Genomic DNA, 9974 nt, shown 5'->3' with positions numbered 1-9974 from the left:
GTTGATCAAACAAAAAAATAATTCAGAAGTACTTAGCACAGTGCCTGGCTCCTAGTAAATGCCACATAAGTGATGTTGTTGTTGTTATTCTATGGGAACAGGAGTGAGGAAAGTGTCTTCCAGTTTGGTGCAGGTTGGCAAGGAGAAAAACAGGAGTGAATAACATTTATTTAGCACTTTTAGAGTTGCAAAGTGTTTTGCCTACATTATCGAATTTGACCCTCAAAAAAATCTGGAAGGTGGTTGCTTTTATCATTTCCATTTTAGAGATGAGGAAACTGAGGCATAGGAAAGTTAAATCATTTACCCAGGGTCACATAACTAGTATGTGTATGAGGCAGGATTTGAATCAAGGTCTTCCTAATTCCAAGTCCATTATTTTGTCCTTTAGGGCTGGGAAGAGTGAACGATTGTGAAAAAGCCTTGAATGGAGGCAGCTAGGTGGCTCGATGAATTGAAAAGAAGCTAGAAAAGGGATGTCCTGTGTTAAAATCTGGCCTCAGCCATTTCCTAGCTGTGTGATCCTAGACAAGTCACTTATCCCCCATTACCTAGCCCTTACTGCTCCTCTGCCTTGGAACCAATACCTAGTATTGATTCTAAGAGGGAAAGTAAGGGTTTTTTAAGAGAGAGAGAGAGAGAAAAAGAAAAAAGCCTAGAATGCCAGCCATAAGGGTATGAGTTTCACTAGAGAGGCCATAGGGAATCACTAAAGGTTTGAGAGCAGTGGAGTTGCTTGCCCAGATCCATGCATAAGCTTTGAAGAAAAGTCCCAACCTGTTCTCTTCTTCTTATATTATTATTATTGTTGTTGTTGTTATTTTAATTGGGAAGTTCAGAGAAGGAAGAGACATGCCCAGAATGTCTGGGAGAAGTGCCTCAGACCCAGGTCTCCTGACTCCCATTCCCAGCATCAGTCATCTCCTCCGCCTCGAGATCAGGCCTGTTCCTCGCTGGCTCAAGCTCCTCCTCCCCCGACCCGGTCCTTGTGACTGCCGCCTGGGTGGGGGGCGGGGAAAGGGGACTTGCCCTTCTGTTTCCACACTGAAGGGTCCCACAGGCTTCTCAGTCTTCCTTTCCCCATTCCCCCCGTCCCCCGCTGCTGCGGACTCCTCGCCGTCTCCTCCTTTAGATGGGAGCGCTACCTTTTCCAGGCAGCCTTCTCGGAAAGGGCTAGACTGCCGAGGGTCCCGCGCCCTTCCCCCACCCCTCCGCGCCACCTCATTTTCTCCGGCCATAAAACGAGGGGTTGGACTCGTCGAGCTAAGCGTCCTTTGGACGCCGGGAGGTTTTCTTTCCGTTCTCGGTGCCTCTGGCTCCCTGGGACCCAGCTCCTCCCACCCAGCCACCCAAAGCCAGTCTGGGCTCCTGCTGCCATGGAACTACACTGTATCCGGGGAGGCAGCGACTACTTAGTATCCAGGGCTTCAGGCTGAGGCCTCCCAGCAGCTACATTGTAGCCATCCCGAGGCTACTCCTATCTGGAGCCAGCCGCACTCTAGCCCGAGGCTACATAGTAGCCTCCGAAGAGAGAGGGAAAGGGAATGTGTATGAGGCAGTGTGTGTGAATGTGTGAGCGTATAAGAGAAAGTGTGTGTGAGAGTCTGTATGAGACAATTGTGTGTGGGGGTCTTTCGGCCACCCCACCCCTGCTAGGGCTTCGTAGCAACCTAGTTCACAACTCCACCACAGAGTCAAGGGCTGTGGGAGGCGCGCAGGGGAGAACCTGGGGATCAGCCACAGCTCTGCCCTCTCGAAGCGCTTTAAAATGGCTCCGGGTAATGCTGGTAACGGCAGTCACAGCTTGATTTAGGGCCGAACAATCCCCAAACCTTGTTGCCTAGGGAGCAGAAAGAGGACCATGAAAGACGGACTGCGCATGCGGTTCCGTGACTCCGTTTCTCTCCCCTCCTCCTCCCTTCCCAAGGCCCGGGAAAACTACAACTCCCAGAGAAGTTCGCGGCTTAGCTCCGAGGATTACGGTCAGGGGGAAGACAGGGCAACTACGCCCCTTTCCATTGGCTCAGAGTCCGGCAGTGGCTATTGACTACTGGCCTGGCAAGAAGAGAATCGCGGGCTCGGATTGGCGGAGTGTGAAGGCTAGAGGTGGACCCGGAAACAGTGGCGAGGTTGGCGTGAAGTGGAGATACTCACGTGGAGGTTCTGGAGGACCCCCCAGTGCAGCCCTGGAGCGGAGCCCAGATTCGGACCTGAAGTCTGGTGACCTGTATCGTAGAGGGTGACATGGAAGACGCCTTCAGCAGCCCCGCGGGGGCCGTGCTGCAGCGGGAAGCTGGGGCCCCTGGACCACTGACGCCCCCCACAGAGTTGGGTCACATTTACGAGCTGGAGCGGGTGCAGGCCTTCGTGCTGGAGTGCGAAGCCAAGCGGGTGAGTGGGGGAGGAGACAAGAGTAGGGAGGGCCAGGAGGAAGGGGGACGGGACAAAGGAAAGAAAATGCTGGGTCTGAGGGAAGCTCTGAGTAGAACTTTCCGCCGGCTGTCCAGGTTGCCCTGCAGTTCCCAGATGATCTCCTCGGAGACAGCGTGGCTGTGGCCCGAGCCTTGGAGGAGTCGACGGGAGCCAAGATGTTTGTTCTCGGGGACACGGCCTATGGCAGGTGAGAGCCTAAGACTGGGAGGGAATCAGGCCAGGGCGGCCCTATTCAGAAGTTGTGTCAGCCCTGCTGTGCTCCTATAATTGTTTCCCCTCTGCAGCTGCTGTGTGGATGTCCTTGGGGCTGAGCAAGCTGAAGCTGAGGCTCTGGTCCACTTTGGCCCTGCCTGTCTGAGCCGTCTTTCCCGGCCCTTGCCGGTCTTCTATGTCCTTGGTCAGCGTCCCGTGGCCCTGGAGCTATGTGCAGAGGCCTTTAGAACCCTGCACCCCAACCCTGCCGAGCCCGTGGTGCTGCTGAGTGAGCCAGCCTGTGCCCACGCCCTCGGTGAGGATCAGGGAAGAGGAGGGTGGGTAGAAGCCTGTTTTGGTTGTCCCCCACCATGTAAGTAATTGTTTCATTGTATCCTCAAATTTTAGTTAGCATAGTTTGGCACACGACAGGTGCTTAGTCAGTGCTGACTGATTTACTGGGGAGGAGGTGAGGGAATTGAATGAGATTTTATTATCTAAGTGAGTAGGACCACTTACCTTGTTTGCTGCCTCAGTTTCCCCACCTGTCCCTTAGCCAAGACCCTTAGTTTCTCCATATGTCTGGGAGATGGATGCCTGGGGTCTCCCCACCTGCACCTTTGTTCATAGAATCGTAAAGTTGGAAAGGCATTTTGGAAGGTCTTAAGTCTGACCTGTCTCAGACCACAAGTCTCCAGTACAATATGTTGGCCATCCAACATTCAGAGGGCTTTCTCCTTCCAGCCCAGCATGCTATGGGACAGTTATGAAGATCAGGAAGCCCATCATGGGCTTATACAGATCTCTTTCCCTCTTCCTAGTTGCTCACTCCTCCTCCTTTGTGGGGTGGCCCTTTGGCTCCTGGAGGCCAGGCATAGCGTCCCCTTCCTGCAAAGCACCCCCAGTTCCTTCAGCCCGTCCTGATCCAATTGTGCATTCCAGCCCACTGACTCAGTGTGTTCTCCCTGCAGAAGCCTTGGCAGCCCTTCTTTGCCCGCAGTATGAGGACCTCCTGGTGTCCCACCCAGCTCTGCCTGCTGCTGCCCCAGGCTGGGAGCACCCACCATTGGAGCGCTTTGGCCGCTTTTTCCCATTGGGCCCCGGGCGGCAGCTGGAGGACTATGGTGCCTTTTATGTGGGGGGCTCAGAGAGTGGGGACAACAACGGAGATGAGGTGACCCCAGACCTACTCCAGCTGCTCCTGGGCTGGGCCCCTGACCGCCCCTTCTCCTCTTGCCTGCCAGACTCTGGAAAAGCCCGGGCAGAGGGTCCTCGGGCAGCCCGAGCCAGAGCACGGAGCCACTATCTGGTGGAACGGGCACGAGATGCCCAAGTGGTGGGCCTGCTGGCAGGTGCTCCAGGGGGAGCCGGGCACTGTGAGGCACTGGCCCACCTTCGGACACTGGTGAAGGCTGCTGGCAAGCGAGCCTATGTGCTGTCGCTGGGCCGGCCCACCCCTGCCAAGCTGGCCAACTTTCCTGAGGTGGACGTCTTCGTGCTACTGGCCTGTCCCTTGAGAGCTCTTGACCGACCCCAGAGTGGGGCCAGCAGAGGCTTCTTCCGGCCACTGCTTACCCCCTATGAGCTGGAGGCTGCCTGCAACCCAGCTCGGGGGCCTCTGGGGCTGGAGCCCTACCTGACTCGCTGTTCTGACCTGCTGCCAGGTAAGGCCCAGCACCTGCTTGACTTGGGGTCCTTCCCCGTCCTTTAGTCCTATGCCTTGGGAGGGAAGGAAGGAGGAAGGGCCCGCCCTGATCTTCCTTCACTGCCCCCCAGGCTCCCCCTTCCATGTGCCAATCCCACCCCCGGATTCTGAGCTATGGGATACTCCTGACGTGTCACTCATCACTGGCGAGCTGCGCCCACCCCAGGCCTCGGCCGCACCAGATGGCCCTGATGGCCCCGAGGCCTCGGCTCTGAGCCACCGATCCAGGCTTGAGCTTGCCGAGAGCAGTCCAGCAGGTAACCCCGGCTCCCCTGGAGCCTATCTCGGGGTCGGGGGCGGAGGGGCTGCCCAGGCCCGTGGCTGACTCTTTGCTGTCTCCCCTGCCAGCTTCGTTCCTTGGTTCCCGTACTTGGCGGGGGTTGGAGCCTCAGCTAGGCCGGACGGCACCGATGCGGGCAGTCGCTGGGAGACGAGGTGTGCCCATTGCCTACGAGGATGAGCCTGGCAGCTGAGGAGCCTCCGTGTCAAGTCAGACTCCAAGACAAGGCCCGGCACTGCTCGAGAGAGCAGATCCCCAGGGGTAGCCTAGGTGCCAGCAGCCAGTCCAGCCTGGAGTCTCTGCCCCCCTGCGTCCTTTACTGCTGACTGAACACAAGAGGGAGGTAGAAAAGAACAGGCATTTATACAGCACCTACTGTGTACAAGATACTGGGCCAAATGCCTTTACAGATGGCTCATGTGCTCCTCACCACAACCCTGGGAGGGAGCCGGTGCTGCTATCCCCATTTTACAGATGAGGCAGGTAGAAGTGAAGTGACTTGCTCAGGGACACACAACTAGTAAGTGTCTGAGGCCAGATGGGGTCTTCCTGACTCCAGGCCCAGGACTGTCCGCTGGACCCACCTATCTGACAAGGAGTCCAAGATCAGTGTGACCCCCCCAAACTGGACACCATCCCTTCAGCTGCCGCCTCTGTGTGTGAGTCCTCTTGGTGTCCAAGGGGCTTTGTCAGCACTTCCATCGTATTCAGTGTGGAAGTGGCCCAAAGCAAGAGAGTACAAAGTCAGGCCCTGTGCTAATGGGGTTTGGGCTTCTTTAATAGATCAATGAGTTATAAAAACCCATCCTTGTGGCGGGCATGTGGCCTAGACCTTCCTCCCCCCACAAAGCCCATCTGAAGTTAAGTACAAAACTCACTCCTGGTTCCTATGAAAGGGAGTACAAGCTCCTGAGAAACTCCTTTATCTGCCCAGCACTTAGTAAGGTGGAGGAGGGAAGGAGGGCACAAAGACCAGACCCCGGGGGCATTCGCCGCAGGAGCCTGGGGAAATCTGCAGGTTAGACCGTAGGGCAGGTGCCTAGAGCACAGAGAAGGCCTCTGCTGCTCATTAAGGTTACTGGAGGGGCCAGCACTGCTGGTAAAGGGGGGGAAGAGAGGAAGATGCCAGCCCCCAGCGCCCTGTACCCAGCCCCTATCAGGGTCAAAGGAACGGATGCAAGGGATTGAGTTGGGGGAGAAGAGGAGGAAAGCCTGGGCCCAGGAGCCCAAGAGCAGGAATCTATAACCATTTTGCCACTAGGTTGCATTCCAGCAGTCCCTGGGTATAGCTGGCACTCCCCATTGGGCTTTTCCCCATCCCTCTCTCGTCCTGGGACTCTCTGCTCACAGGTTTCCGTTAGCGGAGCTCTCTGAGCACACTGGTGATCCCTGGAAGGTGACCCATCTTTGGGGCTGGGAGCCCGGCAGCACCACATCAGCTGCTACACTGGTAAGAGCCCTCCCTGAGGCTTCAGGAGCCGGACCTTCCCCACCTACAGGGCTCACCGGCCTGCCCACCATGGGGCATCTCACTGCGGCTAAACACCTTCCACAGCAACATCCGAAGGCCCAGACATCTGACCTAGTAGAGCACTGCGGGTCAGCTTCTGGGGCATCCAGCAAGATGGGATCCAGGTGACGGAAGTGGTGATACTATTGTAGATGTCCTTGCCAAGACTCATTGAGGACATCTTCACTTGTTGCTGGGCACTGATGAGCCAGTTCTTGTGCACAAGCCTACCGTTGGAGAGGTGTTCCATACACGAGGCCTCAGGACAGAAGGACACCTTGTTTTTTAAAATTTTAAATGATATTTCCCCCCAATTACATCTAAAAACAGTTTTTACAAATTCATTTTATTTCATTAAATATTTCTCTATTATGTTTTTAAATTTTAACAAACATTTCAAAATATGGAGTTCCAAATTCTCACCCTCCATCTCCCCTTCCTCCCTTCTTAAGAAGCTAAGCACTTTGATATCGATTGACACAAAGTCATGTAAACCATATTAGTCAGGTTTCAAAACAAAATTCAAGGATTTAAAAAAAGTATGCTTCAAATATATGGACACAACTACAAAACACTTTCCACACAATTAAAACTAGATCTAAATATTTGGGAAAAACATTAATTGCTCCTAGGTAGGATGAGCTAATATAATAAAAATGACAATCCTACCCAAATTAATTTACTTATTCAGTGCCATACCTATCAAACTACCAAGACAATTTTTTACTGAATTAGAAAAAATTATAACAAAGTTCATTTGGAAGAACAAAAGATCAAGAATATGAAGGGAAATAATGAAAAAAATGTGAGAGTGGCCTAGCAGTACCAGATTTTACACTGTACTATAAAGCAGTGGTCATCAAAACAATATGGTATATGGTAGTGCCTAAGAGACAGAAGGGAGGATCAATGGAATAGACTTGGGGTAAATGTTCTCAGCAAGATAGTATATAATAGGGGGCAGCTGGGTAGCTCAGTGGAGTGAGAGTCAGGCCTAGAGACAGGAGGTCCTAGGTTCAAACCCAGCCTCAGCCACTTCCCAGCTGTGTGACCCTGGGCAAGTCACTTGACCCCCATTGCCCACCCTTACCAATCTTCCACCTATGAGACAATACACTGAAGTACAAGGGTTAAAAAAAAAAAAGATAGTGTATAATAAACCCAACGAATACCTGTTAGATCTGTGGGAAAGAAAAGAATTTAAGACCAAGCTAGAAATAGAGAATATCACAAAATGTAAAATGAATAATTTTGATTAAATTAAAAAGGTTTTGTACAAACAAAACCAATGCATCCAAAATTAGAAGAGAAGCAACAAGTTGGGAAAAAAATCTTTATAACAAAAACCTCTGACAAAGGTCTAATATCTCAAATATAGTGGGACCTAAATCAATCAGTTGTACAAAAAAATCAAGCAATTCCCCAATTGATAAATGGGCAAGGGACATGAATAGGCAGTTTTCAGATAAAGAAATGAAAACTATCAATAAGCACATGAAAACGTGTTTTAAATCTCTTATAATTAGAGAAATGCAAATCAAAACAACTGAGGTACTACTTCAAGCCTAGCAGACTGGCTAATATGACAGCAAAGGAAAGTAATAAATATTGGAGAGGATGTGGCAAAATTGGGACAGTAATGCATTGCTAGTGGCATGAATTGATCTAACCATTCTGGAAGGTAATTTGTAACTATTCCCAAAGGGCTTTAAATGACTACCTGCCCTTTGACCCAGCCATGCTACTGCTGGGTCTGTACCCCAAAGAGATAAGGAAAAATATTTATAGCTGTACTCTGTGGTGGCAAAAAATTGGAAAATGAGGGTATGTCCTTCAATTGGGGAATGGCTGAACAAATTGTGGTATATGTTGGTGATGGAATACTACTGTGCCAAAAGGAATAATGAACTGGAAGAATTCCATGTGAATTGGATGGATCTGGAGGAATTGATGCAGAGCAAAAGGAGCAGAACCAGGAGAACATTGTACACAGAGACTGATACGTTATGGCACAATCAAACGTAATGAACTAGGGGGCAGCTGGGTAGCTCAGTGGATTGAGAGTCAGGCCTAGAGACGGGAGGTCCTAGGTCCAAATCCGGCCTCAGACACTTCCCAGCTGAGTGACCCTGGGCAAGTCACTTGACCCCCATTGCCTACCCTTACCACTCTTCCACCTATAAGTCAATACACAGAAGTTAAGGGTTTAAAATTAAAAAAATAAATAAACAAACGTAATGAACTACTAGCAGCAATGCAATGATACAAGACAATTCTGAGGGACTTATGAGAAAGATGCTCTCCACATCCAGAGAGAATTGAGGGAGCAGAAACACAGAAGAAAAAAACATTTCCTTGATCACATGGTTCGATAGGGATATGATTGAGGATGTAAACTCTAGATGATCCCTCTATTGTAAATGTTAATAATATAGAAATAGATCTTGATCAATGATACATGTAAAACCCAGTTGAACTGTTGTTGGCTATGGGAGGGGAGGGAAAGAACATGAATCATGTAGCCATGTGAAAAAAATTCTAAATTAAATACATTCACATTTTTTAAAAAGTATGCTCCAGCCACACTCAGAGGGAGAACTGTGGGAGTAGAAACACAGAAGAAAAACAACTGCTTGATCACATGGCCTGATAGGAATATCATTGGGGATGTAGACACTAAACGATAACTCTAGTCCAACTATCAATATGGAATTGGGTCTTAATGATACATGTAAAACCCAGTGGAATTGTGCGTTGGCTACAGGGGTGGGGTGGGGACTTGGGGGAGAGGGAAAATATGAAACATGTAACTATGGGAAAATATTCAAAATATAATAACCACTCAAAAAATGGTCATTATTGCATTTAAAAAAGAGTATGCTCCAGTCTGCATTCAGAGCTCCCTAGTTCTTTCTCTGGAGGAGTTTCCAATGTGTTCTAAAGGATTTTGAGTCTTGAATTCTCCCCTTCCCCTCCATGTTAAGCAATCCGACATAGATTTTACACATGCAATCATGTAAAACATTTTCCATAATAATCCTTTTGTGGAAGGAAACTAGAAAAAAAATTATGAAAGTGAGAAAGGTTTGCATTGGTCTGGATTCAGACTCATGAGGTCTTTCTCCGGAAGCAGCTGGCCTTTCTTATCCTAAGGCCTTTGGGATCCTTTCAGATCTCCGTGTAGCTGAGAAGAGCTCTCATTCACAGCTGTTCATTGTAAAGTATTCCGGCCACTGGACCATGTTCTGGTTCTGCTTAGTTCACTCACCTTCAGTTCCTGTAAGTCTTTGCAGGTTTTTCTGAGCGCCTCCTGTGGCCGTTTCTTCCAGCACAATAGTATTCCATTACAATCATACTCTGTAATTTAGCCATTCTCCAGTTTCCAATTGTTTGCCCCCACAATAAGCAGCTTTAGATAGGGGACAAAGGGCTGTGGCTTCCACTTCTCATCTTTGCTCCCCCTGCAGGGGATCTTGGGATAGGCAGGTCTCCTTGCACCCTAATAGGCACGGAGCGGGTGCACAGAAGCTGCCCATTCCTTCCAGGGAAGGGCTCTGTTGGGGTGGCGGATGCTCACCGAGAGACGAAATCAGCTTCTGGGGATTTGGGGGAAGGAAGTTCCGGGTGAACGCATTCGATATTTACAAAGAAAAGCAGCGGTGCAAGACCTGAGCCACATTCCCGGGTGTGATCTTGTTCCTGTTCCACCATATTCTTGGAAATGCCCACTTGCTGTGTTTGGTTCAGAATAAAAGAGGAAAAACGCTGTTGGCTGCGTTTGTAAATCACATCCAGGCTGCTCCGTGCCTCAGCCGAGGAGAGAGCAAATGCCTGCGTTTGGGGAGGGGCTTGCC

The 9974-nt window shown here is 50.4% G+C and overlaps 1 protein-coding gene across 1 annotated transcript; it reads left to right on the top strand.

The window, feature by feature from the left end:
* Positions 1–2244: 2244 nt before the first annotated feature.
* DPH2 (diphthamide biosynthesis 2) lies at positions 2245–4803 on the top strand. The gene is made up of 6 exons (XM_044674606.1): positions 2245–2391; positions 2508–2620; positions 2718–2941; positions 3597–4289; positions 4402–4587; positions 4679–4803. The coding sequence occupies exons 1-6, from the start codon at positions 2245–2247 to the stop codon at positions 4801–4803; spliced, it is 1488 nt and encodes a 495-aa protein (XP_044530541.1).
* The last annotated feature ends 5171 nt before the right edge of the window (positions 4804–9974 follow it).

The sequence above is a fragment of the Gracilinanus agilis genome, chromosome 4 (genome assembly GCF_016433145.1).
Source record: "Gracilinanus agilis isolate LMUSP501 chromosome 4, AgileGrace, whole genome shotgun sequence".
Taxonomy (NCBI): domain Eukaryota; kingdom Metazoa; phylum Chordata; class Mammalia; order Didelphimorphia; family Didelphidae; genus Gracilinanus; species Gracilinanus agilis.
The sequence above is the reverse complement of the archived record's forward strand: the minus strand, read 5'-3'. Positions and strand labels throughout refer to the sequence as shown.

Excerpts from the sequence above, each read along its gene's own strand:
- DPH2 (XM_044674606.1), top strand. The coding sequence starts at position 2,245 with ATGGAAGACGCCTTCAGCAGCCCCGCGGGGGCCGTGCTGCAGCGGGAA. Across the intron at positions 2,392-2,507 it reads TGGAGTGCGAAGCCAAGCGG|GTTGCCCTGCAGTTCCCAGA; the intron begins GTGAGTGGGGGA and ends CCGGCTGTCCAG. Across the intron at positions 2,942-3,596 it reads AGCCTGTGCCCACGCCCTCG|AAGCCTTGGCAGCCCTTCTT; the intron begins GTGAGGATCAGG and ends TTCTCCCTGCAG.